The sequence below is a fragment of the Athene noctua genome, chromosome 4 (genome assembly GCF_965140245.1).
Source record: "Athene noctua chromosome 4, bAthNoc1.hap1.1, whole genome shotgun sequence".
NCBI lineage: Eukaryota > Metazoa > Chordata > Aves > Strigiformes > Strigidae > Athene > Athene noctua.
In genome coordinates this window covers 31,113,012-31,136,351 of record NC_134040.1, presented here as the reverse complement: position 1 = coordinate 31,136,351, position 23,340 = coordinate 31,113,012, and the positions used below count along the sequence as shown (strand labels likewise).

The 23,340-nt window shown below is 42.4% G+C and overlaps 1 protein-coding gene across 2 annotated transcripts in view; it reads right to left on the bottom strand.

Moving 5' to 3' along the window:
- Positions 1-14,575: 14,575 nt before the first annotated feature.
- Positions 14,576-23,340, bottom strand: part of PDGFRA (platelet derived growth factor receptor alpha) — a 35,726-nt gene continuing 26,961 nt past the window's right edge. For both annotated transcript variants that reach the window (XM_074904829.1, XM_074904830.1), the window contains exons 18-23: positions 22,828-22,950; positions 22,103-22,214; positions 20,195-20,294; positions 19,964-20,069; positions 19,016-19,251; positions 14,576-17,940 (exon numbers count right to left, since the gene is read on the bottom strand). In XM_074904829.1, the coding sequence (XP_074760930.1) occupies positions 17,793-17,940; positions 19,016-19,251; positions 19,964-20,069; positions 20,195-20,294; positions 22,103-22,214; positions 22,828-22,950 (825 nt within the window). In that variant the 3' untranslated portion in view covers positions 14,576-17,792. The remainder of the gene's footprint in view (positions 17,941-19,015; positions 19,252-19,963; positions 20,070-20,194; positions 20,295-22,102; positions 22,215-22,827; positions 22,951-23,340) is intronic.

The window sequence follows — 23,340 nt, the reverse complement described above, 5'->3', positions numbered from 1 at the left end:
GTTAAAATAAATGGGAATTTTGCCTGAGTAAGGTTTGTAGATCAGGCCTTTAATACAAACCAATTCAAAAAAATTACGTTTGACTCAGCACTAGGCTACCTATTTTAAAAGCTTTGAACAACACCTCTGATGTGTCTGACCTTGAAGAAATTCGTTATTTATGGTGCCATCAGCCAAAAAGGTTTGAATTCCTACCAAGGCTTTGCAGGGTGCTTTCCTAGGAAATTTATAGCAGTGGTAGGAAAAGCAATTCAGATAAGCAAATAAGTAGATCCAGACCTGGATTTTTCAGTGGATGTAAAATGTAGAGCCAGAGAAACAGCAGAAAAATTCTGTTTTACCTAAAAGGATAGTACTTATTAATAGATAACATATCATTAAAATATGCTTAATTTCTGAGGGACAATAGATAGCTCATAACTATAGTGTATAACAACCATAGCGGCTTTTACTGATGGGCTTCAACTTGCCAGGAGAACAGACTACACCTGGGTGCTGTGTTGTCTCTCCCTCCGCCAGCACGTTCCTCAAGCAGGCTTCCTTCACTTCCTACAGCCACCCACACTCCTCCCCAGCTACACCCCCCATCCCACTGCAGGGTTCAGGCTTCTCTGCTCCTGCTTCTCACCCCCACCTCACAGCTCTGTTAATAAAGTCCCTGATGGAGCATCTTTCAGTCACTTCCCTTTCAAAACCGTGCATCAAACATACCTCTGTGTAAAGAAGAGCAAAGAAATATTTGGGATTGGTTCCACCTCCAAAGGAATTTTGGAAAAACACTGGCAGTGTCCCCTTCACAGGTTTCTTTACCCATACTCATTACTAACAACGTATTTATTCCTGTTACTCCTGCACAAGTGTGTCAAACTTTGGTAATGCCTTAGAAACCACAGGAAGATTTCTGAAGGTTTGCTTGGCCCCTGTCTTCCTCTCTTTCCTCTTGCAGCCACCCCTGGTGCCCCGCAAGCCCTGGCGCCCTCAGCACAACCACCGTCACTGCCTGATGGACAGATAGGCAGTGCAGAAAGCCTGAGGGAGGCTGAAGTCATAACGATTCTGGGACGTCTGGGCATTTCAGATAACCTCACCACAAGTCCGAGCTGACTTTTTCTTCAGTGGTGGCAAGGCTTTGCTGTCTCCATTGCCTGGCTGTTTTCAGCCCTGTAACTTAATCTGCAGAGTGATTTACGATCTTTGCTCTATTCAGCATGAGGAGCACTACTGATAAAAGGACAGGGGGAAGGGTCTTTCAAAGAGATAGATGATTACAGCCCTGTGACAAAAGTCTGAAAATGCTTGAAGACTTCTCTTGAGAACAAATGGGTATCATATGTCATCCTAGGAACACACTGACCTACTCATTTCAAAATACTCCGTCATAGAAAATAACTACATGATGCTTTTCCTTGTACAATGCTGTAAATGCTTCATATTCACGTTTCCATAGTTTCATATTTTCCTGTAACTGCATATACTTATACCTCCCTAGCTATAATAAATACAGTACTTGTCGCATGCACATTGACAGGGCTTCAAAGCATTATCCAAGACTGACATTTTTGTTGATCTTCAAAATCCTCTAGGTACAGGGTCTGCCTGTGGCATCCTTTAGTTTAATATGTCAAATGTAAGGTAGGAGGCGGGAGGCACTGGATGGAAGTTGGAACCACAAATATCTGGGTGCCCCATTCCCCTTTCAGCATTTAAACACCTCTTGAAGTCTTGGCACTGCTACATCACCTCTCTGCAAAACCTGGACATGGAAGCATGCCTGCAGTGGGGCAGTGTGTGGGGCTTGGAGAGGGCCATCTCCTCGGGAGGCTCAGCTCATGCCTTCTAATGGGAGAAAAGGGGCTTCTCTTCAGTATTCTTAATTTTTTTAATGCCAGCTTTTGTGCACATTGCTCCTAGTGGGTGCCATGGCCTCTCCCCCAACTGCAGCAGGGCCCAAGGGCCAGCACATCCCTGACACTGTGCTCAGGGAGATGCTCAAAGCCAGCCTGGACGTATCTGAGTGCAGGTATGCCCAAGGCATGGGATGGAGAAAGCCAGGAGAAATGCCCAAGACACAGGCAACAGAAACAGAAGGGGGTTAAAAGAGGAGGAACACAAGACAGATGAATCATTAAATGAACAGCAGCACACTGTCTCTCTTTTCATATTCCACTTACAAAAGGATGTGATTTTCTGATGAGAGATCATGGGACAGCTGAGAGGCTAGCCAACAAGTGGCTTATGTAATAAGCTTACACTAAAGGATGTGATGCCAAAACACTCTGTACAAGGATAGTAGAGAACAGTTTTAATAACATATTCCAAACTTCCTGAGGTTGTTTATACCTTACTTCAGACTGATGAAAAGCTTTTTCTTACATGTGAACTGGTGTGAAATACCTCTTAGCCAGTGCTAAAAGATCTGGAGGTAGAACACAACTTATACTTTCTCAGCTAAGGACAGAAGAATTGCTTATGTATCTCAAGAAAAAAGTCACATAATTACAAGATTTGGGGTTTATTCCAAAGCCTTTCCTTCTATAAATTAAAATTTCAAACAAGAGATTAACTGTTGTCTTTAGAGTAATTTTATGGTGTAGATGTTTTTCTGCAGCTTTTTCTTTCTCAGACATTACAAGGGCTCTGGGAATCAATGAAGAGCTGTGAAACATCACATGAGAATCATTAGTCAGACCAGAAAGAGGGCCAGATTCACTTCTGCACCCCAGAATTTCATTCAAACCCCACGGACAATGGCACAAAGCTCAAAAGTTACAACCATGAATCAGACCCAAAGTCATTACAGATTGAAACTAGTTACTAATGAATGGCTTGTTTGGTGAGCCATATGAAAAAAGATGGTGTTTTCAGTACAGATCCTAGAAGACAGATGTCCACATTTCAGAAATTACTTCCAAACTGGCACTACTTGGCACTCTCCAAAGAGAGAAAAAAAGATTTAAAAGAACACTCTTCATCAAAAAACATATTTATGTCTGAACTATATTTATCCACTATGGCCTGTGAGGTTTTGAAAGAAAGAGTCGATTCTGCAGTTGTGTTGTGATTGTGGCAGTCTTTAGACCTCTGAAATACTGTAATGCATCTCACCTGAGTTAATAAAAGCCAACGAAGCACACGTATTTCTAGTTCATCTTCTTCTATCAGCTGTTGCACCTCTTAACCCAAGCAACTCCTCCACTTGTTTCCAGCTATTCTGATTTACTGAAATCCCCCAAAGTTGCCAGGTAGAGACCCTAGTACAAAGGTTTAAAATCTCCCTGAAGGCCCAGGCTTCTTAAACACCTTTTATGTTCCTTTGCATAGTTCACAGACTGGAGAAGTCTCCATACCCAAAGGCAATCCCACAGAGCCTCAGACTCAGCACATATTAAGGTTGAATGAAACCCCAATTCTGCCTTGTTTTTCTCTGTACAAGGAGAATCATACCTCTATCCCTTCCCCAGGAGACTGTCTCAGCCTTGCAAACTGTTGTGTAGCACCAAAAGGCTTCTGCAGTCTCTCCCCTTGATGTAGTCTCACTTTGCACATTACATTTGAACATGAATTGCTCCAGAGGGAGCATTTAAGTGCAGGGACTAGGGCACCCAGGTGGGAGCCAGGACACCCAGGACCATCAGCACTAATAAATATTTAATCTTTGCATGCAAAGTGTAACAGCTTCAGTGAGAGAGACTCTGAACCTGCCAGCCCCGCTCAACCCAGTGCCTGCTCAACCAGGACTGCAGGAAAACAAGGCTTCAAGCAGATGGTGGACTTGAACTTGGATCTCCCAAACCATAAGCATGTGCTTTAGTCAATCTGCACATTCAGCCCAATTAGTGAATAATGCCAGATCCACCAAAGCCACATTTTTCTCACACTAAACGACTGATCAAAACAAAAGAAAACATCTCACCCAGGCTCACCAGTTAGTCTTGCTGCTGATCAGGACCCCACAGGCAGTGCCAGTGTTTCACAACAGTCGCTTTCTTCAGCTGTCAGTGTGCATCCTTTAGACACGAGCAGGAAATAAAGTACGAAACTGGAGACAAGAAGTTATTTAGTGACAGAAATTGGCAAAGACAGTTGTAATCCTCAAGCTACTTCTAACTCATTTTAGGAAATAAGCAGGTATCATTTTGACAGCATGCCTTTAGCCAACAAAGGTAGAGATTCCCACCGTAAACTGTGGTCTTCCTAGGGGACCCAGTCCTCTTTCTGTTGGTAAATAGAGAGTGCCAGCTTTATCACAGCTGGGATAGGAGTTTTTGTGAAATCAGTCTAGAAAAGTACATTTTAAATTCAGCTTTCAGTGGCATTTAGTGTTACTGTTAAATGATGGCTATGGTGTGATACAAATTGAAGGAAGGCTATTACTGTCTGCCCTTGATTTCACAGCTGCTATATAAACACCAGCTTTGTCTCTGACATGGCCCTTTCCTTACCTACAGCTCCTTTGCGGCAAACTGAACCAGGTTTAACTCATTTGGTTCATTTAATCTCTAGCACCTTCCCTATTTGTGAACTTGTCTCTGCTCTTTTCTCATTAGTCTAAAACACGCAAATTTTCTTCTCAGTTCTCCATTCCTCATTAATTTATTTTCCAAGAAACAATAAGTGAAAATAATTACACATCTAAAACCCCAGGAAGTGTGAAATTTAAACCAGGGAGATGATTTGTTTCATGGGAAGAGTTTGAAGTCACACACACCTACTGCTCCTCATTGCAACCAAGAGCCCTGCAGCCTTCTTGACAGCTTCCACGCACACAGACAGGGTAGGAAAAAAAAAGGACAAACACCACTTCTCTCCAGCTGTGTCTTCCTGCTAGGAAATGACAAGGAGCAGCTAAAGGAAATGGACTTCAGAGATATGAAATGCTCATCGCTGCCTCCTTAGGAATGGATGAGATAAAAGAGGAAGTGTCAAATCCAAACCAGACCCTGCACGTACACCTGTGACTGTACCCACAGCCATCTGAACCTGCAGAAGACAAAAGCAGATGAACAGTTCAACTTTGAAAGGGAATATATGTTATTACATGTTAATAACTGCATGTAAGCCAGAGTATAAACCTGAACTTTGTGAAAATAAGGGAGATAAATAAAAGTTAATCATGGTTTTCTTGCAGTGATATTTTATGAATGTGAATACTTGAGATTGAAGGCAGTGCCTGCATCTCCTACTGAGTATAACCCTTGAACTTTCTTTCAGTTTTGTTAAATTACTGCTAATTATTAAAGCTTATCTAGGCAAACTCTAGCACTGTTTAGCAACAGCTTTTAGGATTCTCATTTTTAAAGAGTTACTAGCAAATTGAAAAAGACAAGAGGAAAGGATTTTTTTTCCTACCAAAGTGAGAAACTGTGCACATAATACTACTTAATCAGCTGAATGCTGGTGGTTTTCCCAGAGAATAAAGTTCTGGTGAAAGAGCCCTAAAATCTTCTGTGGACTTCTTGCACTAGCAGGAGTGCTGGACTGGCATCTCAGATTGCTTTGCCATGTCTTTGCAATGGATGGTGAAGTCCCAGCTGCTGGAGTCACAGCTTCTTCATTTTCATTTGTACACAGTGCATTGTTAGCTCTCATCACTGCAGATAAACATCATTGTGTGAAGCAAGCATAACTTTAAAGTTCACCAAGTGCAACTGAAAGAACCCAGCATGTTTTGCCTTGGTTTTAAATCATACCTTAGAGGATCAGCCTATGATTTTTTGTTACTGAGTACAGCAATGCTTCAGGTTTGTTACTGAGCACCATCATCTTTTGCCCCCTAGATATCTATCAGGGCTAATAAAGTCAGCCAGCAAGAAGCATATTGCACACTATGTAACCAAGACAGATTTTGAGTCAAAACCCTTCCACATCAATAGGAATGTATGCAGACTTATACCAGAAGATGAATAGGGATGAAACAGAATGTGAGTATATTTTGGATAGCTCTTTGATAATATGTTGGGAGCAGAACCATGAATGGACTTTCATTTACAAAGGACTGAAGAGTCATGAATTCAGGATTTGGAGATGGTATTGGGGGACTGGTGCATATTGTCCATTTATTGTTTTGATAATACTGTTTCTCTGTTTTTTCTTTCTCTTCTCCAGTGGGCAGCTCTTGCATCAAAATACTTATTTTTTAAAGAGACAATCTAGGTGGACAGTCATTCACATGTATGTCCCCTCAAAATCTGTAGGTTTTAAACCCAGGACTGAGTCATGATTCAAAGTATTGAAATGAGCATGGAGCAAAGTACTCCAGCGAGTACTGAGCATCTGTGTCCTCCAAAGCAATGTTCAGGCAAATGAGTCATACCACATGCAGTGAGGGAAGAAGGAGTCAAACTCATTTTCCAAAGTACTGACCACTGACATATCATGGGGACAATGTGGCCTTAAGGGAGAGGAAGAACAAAAAGGGCAATAGTATTGCTAGTTTGTGACTTCCATAACGATATGTTCGCAGAATTAAGAGGGAGGGAAGTAGGAAAGGCAAGTATTTATCAGTTGCCACTTTCTGGTTTTTGCACGCTAAAGGACCTTTCTGCCAATTTTTTTGCAAAAAGTGCTGAGCGTGCCGAAGTCTAAGATGAGAAGGTTATATTGGGACAGAATACATTGGTGACAGGGCACAGACAAGCCCAGCCACTGCATAGACAGTCCCTGCCCCTCCTGTTCCCCTGGGACCCTCTTATTACCTAACATCCTTTACTTTCATTACTCCACCCAAAACAATAACTCATTTTCATGCAAAGTTTTCTCTGCAGAGAGAAACTCTGAGCAGATGGCCCTTTTGAGCAGATGTATAGCTGTACATCTACGTATTTAGCAGAATTTATTCTACAGGATTACTGACAACTAAGGTTGCATGCAAAGGTTGATAAATTGAAATTGCATGTCTAAATTCAAGACAAGATTTCAACAAACCCTTTTGATGTAGTCAAGTTAACTTAATGAAAAGTTTGAAATATGTATAACTTCTGCAATAAACTAATACTCTTTTGCTTTGAGGTATTAGTACTTGTGTCCAACCTTTGAGCATTTCCAATCTCAGAGCTACTAAAGCCAGAAGAATTCAGATGGTTAGCAAAAATAGTATGTCTTCAAGATGTGTCTTCTCCACTAAAAAGATTTTATCTCAGCCTAGGCTGTGGGTCATGTGAGATAGATAATGATTGGTTTTCTATTGCTACTGTTAAAATGTTTTATATAAACAGGGTTTTATTTGACTAAATTAAACCTCTTCTCCTCCTGTTTTTTCCAGATTCATAAAAAATTTAAAAACTTCAAAATGTTCTCCAAACTTTCTGGTAGGTACTTCAATGAAACAACAAAATAAGCACAATGTTTATTTTCATATCATGAAAGATGCGGAAGATACATTACAATGTACCAATGACCGATATTTGGAGTGCTTGAACATTCAAAGAGAAAAGAATGTACAGTTATGTATATATAAATATAAACAATCCAATCTCATGACATCACATCAAAGAATATTGTAAATCCTAATTTCTCAGTATTTTAGCTACTGCATGGCTACTTGGTGTAAAACTAGCTAAAAAGAATGGGTGGTCTGGGGAGTTGACAGGAGGATCAGCTGTCAGCTGTTCAAGTCCAGCCCAGGTTGCTAACAGAAATAATGACAGTAATGGAACTACCATGGCTATTACCTTCTGGCAGCTGTTTGACTTAAGTAAAATGAGTCAGTGGACTATTAGGATATTTTTAGGGTACCCATCCCTCCAGTTTCTAGATAGTGCCATAAAAGCCCTCAGACCACTCCCTAGAAGAGAGGTGTCAATGTACAAAATTCAGTGAGAGTGTCTTGAGTGATGCTAAGCACACCTAGAAGTAAGAAACTTCAAGCCAGAACCACAAAATCCTCTGAGCCCCAAAAGAGCCTCCATCAGTACAGGGCTGGGACAAAGTGGCTGCTTTTATGGTTTTCTGAAGTCCTCCTGGTGATTTCTTCAAGACTAAATTCTTAATTGTCCCTCCAGGTGGTCCAGGAGTGTCACACTTTTGAACTTACTGCTCTGGGCCAGATCCTTGCTCAATGCTCCTGTGTGAATGAGAAGAGAGGTGCTTTTTCCTGACCAATGGTGAAAGCATTTGATCCTTGCTAGGACTTAAGGTGTGTTATATGATGACATTTATCCTGTCTTAGTGCTTAAATGGTCTCTTTCCTTCTCCCACCACATACAACTGTACAGGAGTCCTTCTACCTCCCTCACCAACAGCTGATCCAGTGCCACCTCCTGTTGTTGGAGGGGTCTCCTGGGCCAGAGCTACTGTTCCGCTACCCCCCCAACACCAGTCAGACAGGTGTCAGCAGTAGGGCCAGCAGTACACATGTGGCTGAGGGACCTTAGCAGGAGCCTGGGGACAGCAATGGACAAGATGCTCAGGTGAGACACACAGTGTTGGAGGCAGAAGACAGGGAGGGAGGTTTGCCATGAGCTACATCACCAGTAGATATGTAAGAAAACTCTTCCTTTCTTCTGGCTTAGCACTATCACAAGGCCCCTGCTCAGTCTTGGGTGCAGGAGAAAATGACCTGAGCAGCATCATGACAAAATTCAGCACTGGTGCAGCAGAACCCCCCTAGCTAAAATGATCTCAAGATTAACACGAGTCAGGTTTGCAGACACAGGTGATGTCTTTTATGAGCCCTAACAAAACTCAGGCAGCACCAGCAGTGTCTCTGACCAGTGTGAAGTTGCAGAGCCATGGTGGGGCTCAGACTGCTCCTTCATATTGCTCCTGGGCCATAAAGGTGAGCGCCTCGTGGGCAGGCAGGCAGGCATGTATGTGCCTTCACACAAGCACTGCTGTGTTCTAGCTCACGTGTGTGACCCCTTGCGTCAGCGATGCTCTCGGGAAAGGAGACTCTCACCAGCTCCCAGAGCCAACTGCCACAGGGCAGAGCAGGGTAACAAAATGCATCTTTCATGCCCAGGAAGGCACTGCCGGTCCCCTGCCCACAGCCGGAGCAGCAACCTGGCATGGGCAGCTCTCGCATCCTGATTCTCTGCAGGGATTTTTTTTTGGAAGCTGCCAGGATAAGGAATCCTGATAACTACTTCCCTGGAGTTGCAAGGCAACTTCTAACAGCTGTTCCTATGAAATGTCCTTGTAGTAGCGCAGTCAGTCTCAGCACAATATGTCATAACACGCAGGATGGGAAGGGTGGTCCTTTTTGGGAGGGAGGAGGTAGAAGTGGATTTCAACAGGGGAAAAAAACCCTAAAGCTTGCTTTCTACATTCTCTGTAGTGAACATGGCATTTTCAGGAGAAAATTTGAATACCAAAATATTCAAGCCAAAAAATAAAGTTTTTAATTTTTGGCAGCTCAGGACAGGTTTAGGCTGCTCAGTTTTTGACAGTAAAGCAACATATATTCGCACCATTTTTTTTTCTTCTTTTACAGAATGCTGACATTTTGAAATGCATTTTCTCTCAAAATGCAGTTTCTCTTGAACATATTCAACAACGCTTTTTCACGGTATTTAATTCTGAGGATTTCTCACTGCCAGGGGAACAGCCGAGGATCCAGGGAGGAGCTGTTGGAAACACGTTAGCTATGCAGACTCTCGGGAGTGGCTTGGAGCGGCTCTGGACCCCTTCGACCCTGGCCTTTGGCAGCAACTGGTGTCATCTGAGTCTCAAGTGAGTCTGGGATGCGGCAGAGCTCCCATCCCGTATCTCAAGGGAAAAAGCTGAAAAGGGTGGGTGGGAGGAAAAAGAGCCAAGCCAAATGCATCTTTGAACAAATTGTGCAGTTTTAGCAAGACAGAAGAAAAAAGCAGAATGTGCAATGCCCCAGCATTGTCTCACCACTTGTGCCAATCCCTGCAGTCAGGGAGAGCAACTCCCAACCAGCCCACAGCTGTAACAGAGCATGGACAGTCCCCTGTGCTTGCAGCCACAGGCAGCAGCCTGAACCTCTATTACTACGTTATGTCATAGCCGGGATTGGTATAGAGGGTCCTCTGTCCATTCCTGCTTTTGCATACATAAAAGCCAAGAGTAGGCAGAACCGAAGCACTGGTGGGGTCAGCAGTGGCACCCCTCCTGCTCTGCTCAGAGTAATATCCCTGGGTCATCCAATGGGGAGGCACAGCTCAGAAAATCATGAGAAGGTCTTGGGACAGAGAGGGAAAATACGTTTAACTAAATTCACCCATGTTTTCTTACTGGGTACAAATGTTATACCCTTTTTCTTGGCTGCAGACATTTTTTGTCTTTCAGGCCTGTCCACCTCCTCTACCTTACAGCCAGAGGAACTCCCATTTCATACACAGAACATCAGAGTATTGTACACACAGAACCAAAACTGCCAAAGGCAGCACCAGAAACTACACTGAAAGTGACTGAAATATGTTGATGAAATCCCACTCCCCTGCTCACCCAGCCGATCAGACTAGAAATGATGACTAATCAGTTTCTGAGTTCCTCTGAGCAAACAGGGTGGAAATATAAGTCTTGGTTTGGTGCATGCCCAGAGTGTTGAACTAATAACACTTGTCTCACGTGTAAGCAGCTGCAAAACCTGATATTTACACAAGGATTCACAGAGATGAGAAAAGACTGCTTTTTTTTTTTTTTTTTTTTCTAGATGACAGGCTTTGGTTCAAATGGGAATTAATTTGGGAAAACCCTCTGGTCTGTGTCATACAGCATGCCAGGCTAAATGATGGCAGTATACTCTTTTTTTATAATTGAAGATTGGCTTTAAAGCATTGACATTTTTCCTACATCAAGATAGCAGCATTTTTACCTACCAAAACACCCATCATTTTACATGTCAAAGAGATTGTGAGCAAAACAAAATTCTACCTTTGAAAGCAATCAATCAACGAGCTCACAAATGCACTTAGTATAAATACAAATACACCCAGATACACTTGCTGGTGGGAGCCTCTCTTTTGCAGAGCTGTTGCTGGTAACGCACACATGCTTGGCTTACCTTTGACAAGGTGGCTCCAATTTCAAAGCCTGGAGCTGCCTTTAAATAAGCACTTCTGAGACTCAGGCATCAGCTGGCACATGCTACTGCTGGCAACACAACAGATGTTGTCTCAGCCACCCAGAACTAATATGCAGATGTCTTTTATAAGGGCAGTTAGTAGAGCTGGAAAACACAGCCCAGTTTTTAGATACCCAAGCCCTACCTCAACTCCTGACAGCAGTTACTTCTCTTTTTTTCATTTTTTTCAGCTGGGCTCACATCCCCCTTCTTTCAAAGGTTGCATCACTTTTATGGAGAAGTTATAAAGCAGGTGATGCTCCTGCTGGCAAAGTGCAGCAGTGCTAATGGCAGGGTGAATACTGCAACGTCTGATATGTCAGATCGCTGCAAGATTAGGAATAGTTTACAAAGTTCGGGTGTCTGGCTATGTACATTAGACTGGTCCCAACCCTTTAATTTTCTTTTGAATACCACAAAGGCATGTGAATCTGGCCCGCAGCTCAGGAGTGCTTCTGGCTTCTCCATCTAACATCAGCACAACACTAAAGCAACAAAAGAATGAATGTAGAGGAGACAGACACAGCCTCGTCTGAGTTTGGGATATCTAAAGCCGTATATAATATATTTTATTCTAAATCCCTCCCTCTCTCCACTAGGGGTAAGTTTTTTGACGCAAAAGGCAGAGTATCCGTCAACATCATCAGGGATAGCATGGCAGCTGCCAGTGAAGTTTCCAGCTTTGCAGAATTTGGGCTGTATGCTGTAACACAAAATGGATGGCTCAGAAAAATCCCAAGCAACTTCCCTGATGCTGTTTCAGTTTTCCCTTTGGTAAGAGTAGACTTCAATACATATTTCATTCTTTAAAAGGAATGTCTACCACAGGTCTCATCCTCTGGAAAACGATGGTTATCATAACAGGCTCAAAGTCCTTCCAAAAAAAACATTTGGAGCTGATGAATACCGTATGTATTCTTTTACCTTCTATTGCTGTTAAGGCTCCAGCTGCTCTGCCTCTGCAGTGGTAGCACACCTGTGCAGCTGTGGGAAAAAAAAAAAAAAAAAAGGCAAAAAAAAAAAAGCAGCCAAACAGGAAAGGGATGAGGAAAAGAACAATTTAACAGATTTTTGTCTAATGCCTCCATCTTGTGGCCAACTTGAAAAACAAAAGTTTGGTTCTTTATTTCAGTAAAGGTATTAACAAATGTAAGAAAACATTAGAATTTTTAAAAGTGCCCCAAATCCTTAGCTCCAGTCATATGGATGGGGATGAACTGGGGTTGGAAGTTAAATGAATTTCCCTTTGAGAGGCACTGAACATCAGTGCTGGCAGAAGAAAGGGCTGGTGACTCCTCCAGCACCCGCTGTGTTTCAGTCTCACGTGAGCTGGCTGTGCCAAGGGGTGCAGGACAGAGCTGGGGCCAGATGGACAAGCCCACGAGTGCTGAGCCCAACCTTTCACCTTGCTGTAGGTCGGATTCCTATGGCTTATGGACTCTGCTTCAGCTACTGGCTTCATGGGCCAGCCCAGGTCCATGAGGTGACTTTACCTCTTCTTTTTTTTTTTTTTTTTTGAGCATATGAAAGGCTTTCCGTTGCTTTCCTCTATCTTTCTCAAGAATTATGCCAGCACATAGCTCCTGTACAACATAGCCTCTAATGATGGGGGTGAGGTGATGGAACATGGCATCTTGATGAAACAGTTGCAAGGGCACCATGCCTCAGGTTCCCAGAGCCACCATGAGAATCTCAGGGTGGCTGGATGACTTGCTTCTGGATGATGAATCTGCTGCTCCCCTTTTACACCATTCATAGCAATCCAGAAGCTTAGCCAAATGTCTGTTTACCTGCATAAACTGACGTCTCCTTCATAGGCACCACATGGAAAGCCATTCCCTACATTTCTCCTCCTGTGCTGACCAGGAACTTGCCTGTCTCAGCTGCTCCAGACACAGTGCTACTCTACCCACAACTCCTCTCTCCTAGGCAGACTGCCTCTGCTGTGTGCCAGTGTGCTCCCTCCATGCATTTCCAGCCAAATACTTGCAGAGGCCTTGAAGCAGGGAGCAAGGTGATGAGCAGGGCTCCCACCATCCACCCAGACGGTGGTTATCAGTGGAGTGAGGGGTTAGGCCTTTCCCAAATGGATCTACTTCAGTGAGAGGGCAAGACACTCACTGTTCATGCTCCTCAACATGGACACACATGCTCACAGGCACACACAACCATACCCTACACACAGGAGATTGCATTCTCACTCTGCAAAGGGGACAAAGAGGATGGAGAAATTAATCTGAGCTCTGTACCCTGTTGTAGTCTCTTGCATAAAGAGGAATTTTGGTACCACCACCCTTTACCATGCACGAACAGGAATAACGAGTCCATCAGTCCTTATGTCTCACACAGCTGCTGAACTTCTGGGGGAAAAGGTGCATTGCCAGGCAGGACAGATGTAAAGACACAAGCCATGACTCTTTCCCAAAGCCCTAGGGTTGCAGGAAGTGTTGGATGTCCATGCAGTGTTGTAGGCTAAAGACTCCTCTTTGGCAAGGGCACAAAGGAGAAGGAACCTGCTCTAAGGCAAGGTCCCAGGCTGCTGCACCCAGTTTGAAGGGAGGAGGGGTTTTTTGTGCTTTGCAAGGAAGTGGTGAAGCAAAGGGAGATGTTAGATAGAGAGTTCATCTCCAAGAATGTTTCAACAGCAATGACCACTCTATGGACAGGAGGTTGCTAACCTGCCTGTTCACAGGGCTTTCCCACGGCCAGCCTTGCCTTGTTTCCCCAGGCAAACCAGCACAGGCTCCAGTACAGGAAGTGCAGCTGACAAGTTTAACTCTGTTTTCTGGTTGAAATCTTGCAACTCTTCTGAAATTCACATTCAGTTACATTCAGTGTGTAAAATTAATTACTGCGGGAGCAAGAACCATAGGACAAAATCTGATTTGATTAATAAAGAAAGTGAGCTCAGCATAGCTTTAAAAAAACCCTTCAGCCAGAGGCAGAGAAATCATGACCATTTCAAGGTGGGGCTATCTAATCCTCTGTAATCATCAAAAGCTTTAGGCTAAAGACTGACACAAGGCACTTTTAGTTCCTTGTTAAAAGCAACCTTTGCATAAAACCCTTTATTATACACCAGTGCTGAAAGCAGCAGAGAGTGTACATTGCAGACACACACAGCATGTCTTGTTTTCATCCATGTCCCCCAGCTTCCTCCATGTGTGCCAACCAGCTGGTATTGAACCCCTCAGCATGCACAGTGACAAGGTCAAGAAGGGTTTGAATCTCATACGGGGAGCCCAGTGTCCACCTCAGGGCTGCTTTGCTCCAGGCACCAGTCACTGGAGACCTGTACTTGCCATGTTTCGGGGCACTGGCCATGGATGCCACTCACTACCCAGGTAATTTGTCACAAGCACTTCCCCACTATGCGCACTGGAAGGGCTCAAGAGATCTACCTGTCATTGCTGCCCAATGGCTTTGTAAAGCATTCAATTAACCAAAAAACCTTTTTTGGGGAAAAAAAAAAAGCGCAAGACTGATTCTTTATAACCATCTTTCAATAAGTGAGTATAGACCCCTCACATATCCTTAAATTATATATCATTTATTGAAATATAGAGATCTTAATTTACAGGATTTTTTTCAAAGACAAAATATCAACAGGGGTATTTTTGAAATACATTTTGTGCCTACCATCACTCAGGCTAGTTCGCCCTTCTTCAAACATTTCACAACAGCCACATTTTGGAAACACTTCCTTTTTTATTATTCTAAAATATAAATTTTGGACATTCAAAGTGCAACAGTTAACGTGCCTGTGGAATATATCACAGTAAAAAAAAATATAAACAAAGGCAGTGATATAGCTGTCATAAATGTTTTGGCGGTATTCTAAAAGTCTATATAAAAATACTTATATACATATTGATGTATAACATCACCATATCTCACGTCCTTCATCATGTAATAGGACCATTTTGTACAAGTTGTAGACCACACTGTAAGGAATTGGTTGGCTATTCCAAATCAAAAACTGTGTTTCGTAGGCTAATGCTGATTGTCATTATACAATTACTGTAGCAAAAGGTTTGGGAATATCTCTTCGAGTGGCTTCTCAAAAATTAAGCCATAAAAGAAAAAGTCTGTAATACTGACAATATGGTAAAACTAAACAAATCATCCTCTCACACTTCTCCTTCTCTAGTTGATCCACTCTTCCTCTGTTTCTCATTCCAGTTTCCAGGCCAGCTTATCTCATTCCAAGCCTGCAGTGAGCTGGGTTTGGTTAGACCCCTGCCACAGATGCAGTTCATCTACTTGATACTCATGACAGGATGCAGAATCAACATTACCATGCATCAGGAAAGTGAGCCCGCTCTGGTTCACATCCACCATTTGGGTCTGGCCCCAAGATGTGCTGCAAGATACAGAATGAAACTAGTGAGGGGAAGGGGAGACTTCACAAAAATGTCCTTAGATTCCAGTAACTGGTATAATAAAACATGCTAGGGCTGATTTTCAAACCCTGAAGAACGCCAGGCCATGTGCAAAAATGCAGGTGAAATTGCTTTGCCTAAATTGAATGTGTAGCTGTAATGACTACACATGCAAATTAAGGCACGTGTGGTCTCAAGTGGCCGTTCAGATATCTGGGATATCCAACAAACAATTTGTGTTTCCTCAATTCATAGTTGGAGGGACACTTTACATCATCTCATCTGTCCTGGCTATATCGAGAGTCTTTATGTTTCACAGTTGTCCCCATACAGAGCTCAGTGACATGTGTTTGGCTAAAGAACAGCTCCCAAGGAAGACATTCGGTCTTGATCTGTTGACTGAAAGAAATAGAGGATGCACCATCACTCAAGGTTCCTTCTGATTGTCAGTATCCATCAGAGCAGAAAATGTGGGTGCCTCGCTTCAGGTCCTGTTTTCAGATTTGCAGTACACTTGTAAGTGGCCTTAGCCAGGTGACATTTTGAAACCCAGACTCAGAATTATTTGCCTGTAACACTGACAGTGTTACATTTGCTTTCATTTGATTCACAGCTGTCCACAACAAGTGAAGCCAAGGGGACTTGTGTAGCTTTTCTTAGGGCAATTTCAAGTTAAACTGTAATTTAACATGACAGTATGTTCTGTTGGTCACTGCTGGTCTGTCTTTCACACTTTCTAGGAAAAATACTGCAACACAGGATGAGTTTGGACTGTGTTTGCATTGGCTGTGTCATGCCAGAGGCTGAGCACATCCTGCGAGGCACTCATCACACTGAATTAAAGTTAAGTTTGAAAGTTGAGCACCAGAAAGGATGGGGCCCTTAGCAGTGATGTACCTTTTTTCACATGTAAGTCTTCCAAACCATCATATCTCAATAACACATTGTACAGTGATAGCAGTAATTGTAATACTTTCTTCATATAAGTAGTGTCAAAAAGCAACCATTGCAGACTGAGAGCAGGTTCATTTTCATGCACCTTCCAAAAAACACTCTTGGAAGCAATTACCATTTGTAGTTACAGTCTGCAAAGAAAATAGTCAGAGTTTTCTGTTCCTGTTTAAACCTGAAAACTAAGACAAGAATATTTGCTGCAGAATTATTTCTGCTTATTTAAATTTGATTTCCAGGCTGAGAGAGATGTCTTTGTTCCTTGAGCAGTTCAAATATCAAATTCATTCTTCACAGCTAACCCCAGGACAGGATCTCTTTTGAGTACCCATGAAACACTAATAATGGGATGTTGCTGGTGGTTTATCATAATCTTCTATTCTCCAGCATCTTGGAAATCGGGCTTTTTTTTTTTTTTCTTAATTTAAAATTTTGGAACCTCAGTTAATCAGAGGACAACAATGTCTTCTAAAATATCTTATTAGAAAAGCTGCTCAGCTCTTGATAGAAAACAAAATTATAATTATTTCTCCATGTTAAAGTAGTTTTAGCTAACCAGAGCAGTTACCATACTGTGTAGAGCCAAAAAAAGAATTGCTTCATAAAAATTTTCATGTCATAATTTTTTTCCTTGTACTTAAAAAAGTTTCTTGAGACTGTGCTTTTACTGAAGGACAATGAATTGTAAAATATACATTTAGTGTTACTGAAAACAGTAGTAGTATTATCCTGAAAACAGCTATTTTCTATAGTTAATAAAGACTTACTAGGTTTCTAACACCTATTATAGACTGGTTTCTTCTTCTTATTATTATTCCCCTTTACTTGCATTAATGGTAAAAAGTAACATGTTTTGTAGTACTGGTCAGTTCCTTGTGGTTTTAGACCCTTTTGGTCCAAAAGTGGTTTTTTCATGTTCTTTAATTCACATGATAGTTCAACAGCAGCTGACACTGAGATTGAGGGAGGAAGTACACAAAATTAATGAGTGATCTCTTCTAAAATCCATGACATATGTTTAATGTGCACCTCAAAAAATCCTTAAGTAGACAGTTATTTACATAATTACAATAGTGAAGTATTGCTGCAGTGGAAATTCAATCCATCAATGTCATATGAATGCCCTTGAAACACAAAACTGGTCTGTTTGTGGCCTTTTCCTTCGTCCTCCTACCAGTTCAAATGGCAAACAACACTGAGATGCTACTGAAGTACTGCAAGAAGCAACACTAAAAAAACCCTTCTTTGACAGGTCTCTTTCATTCATACTCAGGCTGATTCCTCTGCCCATCTCTGGGAGTTTCTCTGTACAAATCCACCTCTTCTTCACATCCTTGACATTGTAATAAAGTGGTTTTCTCTGTGGAGCAAAAGTCTGTAGATGACAAAGCAAGCTTCTCCATGTGCAGAGCTGGAAGGTGTCCATAGGGTTACAGGAAGCTGTCCTCCACTAGGTCTGAGGAGTCAATCCCAATGTCATCCATCATGTCAATGTCCTCAATGGTCTCGTCCTCTCTCTTGATGAAAGTAGAGCTACTGGAACCAGTTTCAATAGCACTTTCTTCAGATGTCTGGGAACTGGAAGAGACAAACATCTCAGAGACAAAAGACATGGCAAATGTGGCTGGATAAGTATTCCCAGAATTGAACACTGCCAGAACTCTAGCAGAACTGAACACTGCCTCCCCACATGCTTTCTGACCCACAGTGCAATCTTAGGTGACTCTGACTGCCTGGGTTTTGGGACATAACATATCTTGTATCTCAAGAGTAATGAACCACCTTGGAATTCAAAGGAGCGGATTGTTCATATGTTCTTCCAGGCTCTTTCTGCCAGAGACTTATTAGAGAAATAGCTTTATGACACCACTCTGATGATAGGTCACTTAGGTAAATCTAGGGAGGTCAGGAGAAAATAAGATAACAGTAACAGACAATAAGATAAGAATAACAGAGGTAATAAATCTTAATGTGGGTAGTGCTTCTTAGAGTCTTCATTCACCCCTCTCTTGAAAATTGCACAAAAATATATATATATATAAAAAGAAGTTTGTAGGTTGCTAATTCTATATTCTATGAATTAAGTGCTGAATTAAACCCCCACCATTCACAGTAAGGGTAACACAGTGTAGTGCTGTAATGGAATCAGTCATGCAAACTGACAAGGGAGCAGTAAAAAGTCCTGGATACTCTGCTGTCAATAAAAAGAATACCATAGAAGATATTAAAAACAATTGTCCCAAATTTTGGAGCTGATCTCAAAAAGAATAAATCAACCCCTTGAAATCTCATATGCAGCTCCAAGGCACTGAGCTGTAGGGGCAAGATATGTTGCCAAATGTGCCCACAGAGCCACCAGATAGCCAGTGTGACTTGGACAAACTAACAAGGGAGTCCTAGTGACACACAGGAGCACTCTACCAGCAGTTGCCTTCCCCTGGCAGTCACAAAAGAGACAAAACCAGGGGTTTTCCCATTGAAAACACTGTGGCCAGTACTACTACTATATTTACGTGGGACCTTTCCAATAAGTAGTTTCAACAGAGGTAAGGAAACCATTTGCAGAATAGGATGCTAAAAAGTGTTAATGCACATTGCCAAACATGACCCAGCACGGTGACTATGGACTACATGATCTGTAAACTGCACCTACCTGTGCCTGTTTCTTTTGCCAAGCTCATCTTCAGAAACAGGGTCAATGTCAGGCAGGGGGATGATGTACCCACTGTCAGCACTCAGCCTCTGCTCATCAAATCCACTCTCCCTGTCCTTTAGCTTGTCTTCATTCTTGTAGGTGACACCAATGTAAGCATTGTCACAGTCCCCTCTCATGCGTGTGACAGCTGGGTGATCACTTTTCAGGAAGTCCAAGTGAATCTTCTCATAGCTCTGAAAATAGTAATTTTGAACGCCTCATTAGAAGTTATTCACTCAGGCTGCCTTTCTTCAGATGGGTGACTGTGATTCATTAACCCAGCAAATATTCTGCCCTATGAGCCAGCAACACTGGATAGAGAAGCCCAGCATCTTCAAATGGCTTGAAGGGAGAAGTGACACATAAATTTTAGACGATGCAGGAGTGAATGTGGCAGCACAGATCAGAGAAATAGATGTGAAAGACGGGTAGGGAGAGGGGGAAGAGAGTGAAGGTAGGTGGGAAAATGAAACACTGAATGATGGGGCAGGCAGAACTTGTCCAGCACTATCAGAAGTATGAGGATAAAACCTGCTGGTGTCAGGGTCCAAAGAGGGAGACAGGGAAGTTATACATGTGGGCCAGGTAGTCCCTTTTCTAGAATTCTTTCACTGCCTAGAAAATCCCTTGAAAATATGTAAAAGACATTCTCCAGTATAAAAACTGATTTGGCAGGATTTCATTAGAAATGCTGAATTCTTCTCCCCAGCTAATACTACAGAACTGCTTCTCTCAGTAAGCTTGCACTGCAGAAACTGAACATGCAGTTGTCCCTGTCTGAATCACATAATTCACATAGGGTGGGATGTACCAGTTCAGTGCTAGTGGCTATGGTGGCTGGAACAACAGTATAATTCCCTCTAAAACAGTATCTAGAAAACACGGAGAAAAATCCAAAGTGCAAACCTTTTTGTACTCTCCAGGCAACAAACTCTCCACAATTTCACTTAAATGGTAAAAAGAAGGTCTTTTCTCTGGTTCACTGTTCCAGCACTTCACCATGATCTCATACCTGCAGATAAGATAGAAAACATTTTAACCAACCAACTGGTAAAGGAAAATGAGTAACTGAACAGAAACTAAAGCCAAAATTGTCTGGAGACTGGCCAGGTGTGGAAAAGCCAAATGCACACATACACTTCATTGGTAGCATGATCGGGTTTGGCCATTCGGTATCCACTCTTGATCTTATTGTAGAAAGTAGAATCGACCATCATGCCAGGATATGGTGTGCCACCTGCAGATAAAAGAGAAGAAATAATACTACTCTGTACTTGACTATCTATGCAGAGCTCCCAAATACTGTCTTGCTGTTCATGTCAAAAAGTGTTAATGGTATAATTTGACATGCCATCCATCTCTACTAGACAATGTTTCACATCAGAGCTATTGTTTTGACCATATTGAGCCCTGATCTAAAACATTGGCTAGGAAAGTTTGAAGTAGGTATTATTTAGAAAAAAATCCCCTAACAGTGTTTATAGAATGTATTGTCTGAACACAAGAGGTTGGATGATACATGGATCAGATCATCAGCCTCAATTTGGCAGATCTGAGGTCATGGGTCTGCTCTACCACTGACTTTCTATGCAACCTTAGGCAAGTCACTTGCTCTGTCTGGTTTTACTGCCTTTGTCACTTGCAAGACAGCTGAGAGTGACATTGCCTGAGTTATTTGCCTCATCCCAGCTGTAAGGGCAAAGACGCAGTGTGAGCCAGTCTCCTCCACATCCAAGTCTTCCCACCTGGGCAGCTAGCTTTAGACAACTGCTAACGTGCTGGGTGCGTGGGTTGTCAAAAAGTTTGGATTTGGCCCCTTAGCTGACACATTTAAGTGATCATTTGGGGCCACAGCATACAGACATCATTGCACTCATGCTCAGTTATCACTGATGTGTAAAAAGATTATTAAAGCTGAAGTCGGTGTTGCAGCAAGATATCAAAGTTGACCTTCTCACCAAATGCTGCCAAGAATGTATTGCTTTCTGAGAAAGACCATCTTCCACAGGTGGAGAAGGCATACTGTAATATTAATGCAGAAACCTCAGCCCTTTCAAGAGCAGGATTTTCACCTAAAACGGGGCTTCAGAACCTTCCCTACAGGTAGGGCAGTGAAGCACAGGCTTAGCTGTGCTTCTAGTTCCGGAGCTATTCAACAGCACTCCCATGCCTCCCAGGGATGCTGGGGAATGGATATTTACAGGATCCTATAATGCCCAGAGATTACAGTAATCAATACCATAAATAGTGGTGCAACTGCTGTTTTCTGAGAAGCAGCTATATGACAACTTATTCTAGAAAATAGCATTAGCTTTGGGGTTGCCGTGAGGCACTAGTAAATACCACACAAGCATGATTAATTCTGCTGAGAGTAAATCTGGGCAATGCATGCTTACTGAAGCAGGCCAGCCACCCGTCCAGAGGCTAATTAATGAGGCTGAGGAAAGAGCCAGGCTGTTCCCAGCTGGGAACTGTACATTGTCTGTAACTGCTATACGTTGTCATAACCACTTTACACTGCCATAAACCAACTGTGTGAACAGCGCTGACCTGGAAATGAGAAATCAGCATCTCAGAAGATTGACATTTGTTTTCATTCTGTAATGGGACTAAGACAGGCCCTTTTGAAATGTGTATGAAGAGACTGTTTCAAACCAGCCACTGGGCTGGGCTGCAGCCCCAGGCATCCCGTTGCAAGGGGGAAGCATGTTCCTTCTCATATTAGGCAGAAAGTCCATCCTGGCCTGGAACACCAATACTTTTCCACAAAAGCTTTTCACTCAGTGCTTTCAGTATTCTAGTGAAAAAAAAAAAAACCACAAGTATCTTGCAAAAAAAAAACCCAAAAACCTAAACAGAACTTTGGGAGAGTATGGACATTTCATTTCACACCTAACACTGGGATCTGAAACCCCATATAGAAGAATAACTAACAGTTGATTTCACACATATATTTTTACTGGAAAACTTGAAATACTTTGCATAGAACAGCTTGAACTGAAAAAGCTTAATTACGACACATAAGAAAGTGTTCACAGTACATACCAAGAGAAAATATTTCCCACAGCAGAATGCCATAAGACCAGACATCACTTAATGTTGTGTACAGATTGTCAAAAATGCTTTCAGGTGCCATCCATTTTACTGGGAGGAAAGTCTGTAGCAAAAAGAAAGAAACCCCAGACCACACAGATTAGCCATTAAAGAAATGCTTCCCATTACAATTATTATTTGATAACCAGGACTAACTTCTTTCTAATAAGAAAAGTTGCATTAACCTGGCTAGTGTTTATTTTTAATTCCGTATAACACAGGAGTGCCAGGATCATAAACAATGCTGCTGTTTGCTCCCCACAAAGACTAATTAAGCCATAACTGTATTCATTTTATCACTAGCAGATGACCAGGCTGATTGAAGGTATGATACAAAAGCTGTCACTGCTGATCTAGATCTGATATGTCATTGATTGATGAGTCACTTCTCTCCATATTATAGTGACAGTTCCTTAATAATTTATCCAGACACAAAACTTGCCAGTTAAAATGTAAACCTGTGAAGTACCAAGTGTGGCCAAGTGCTTTTTGGCTTTAAAGCAGAATTAGGAAAGTTACAGGAATTAATGAACTGAGGAAAAAATGTTCTCAGGAGTGTTCATCCCAATGGTCAATTCATGTAACCAACACTGAATGGCAAGAACATTAAACAGTGTTTAAAATTGACACTTCTCATTTCAGTTAAAGCAGAGCTCAGGAGATTAAGAAGCACATACACTGCCCTTGGAGACATAGTTGGAATCATGCATGATGTCTCTAGCCAGCCCAAAGTCACAGATCTTCACAATTTTTCCTTGAGCCAGGAGGACATTACGAGCTGCCAAGTCACGGTGCACACACTATATGGAGAGAAATTAAGATGTTCAAGGACATGCTAATTCCACGAGGATCATCTCCTTGCAAAGAACCCTGAAAAAGATCTGTTGACTTTCTGGGCACAGTCTTAACAAGACCATCTACTGAACAGGCACCTGCACTTCCCCACTAACAGGGACAGGGAGGCACCAGTCCTCAGAACCAGCAAGGGCTCATGTGGACGCATTACAGTGGGAAGGAGACAAAAGTGATGCCGCCCTTCCCTCTTCTACCCATCATGTACTGAAGATATGTCTATGCTTCTGGCCATGCTGGTCTGTGGCTGCATGGGCCCTCCACCCAGACCCTGCCTATATCCACCATCTCTGACACCCTGACTCCATGAATGTTGTGGGCTGCAACAGGAGAAGAGG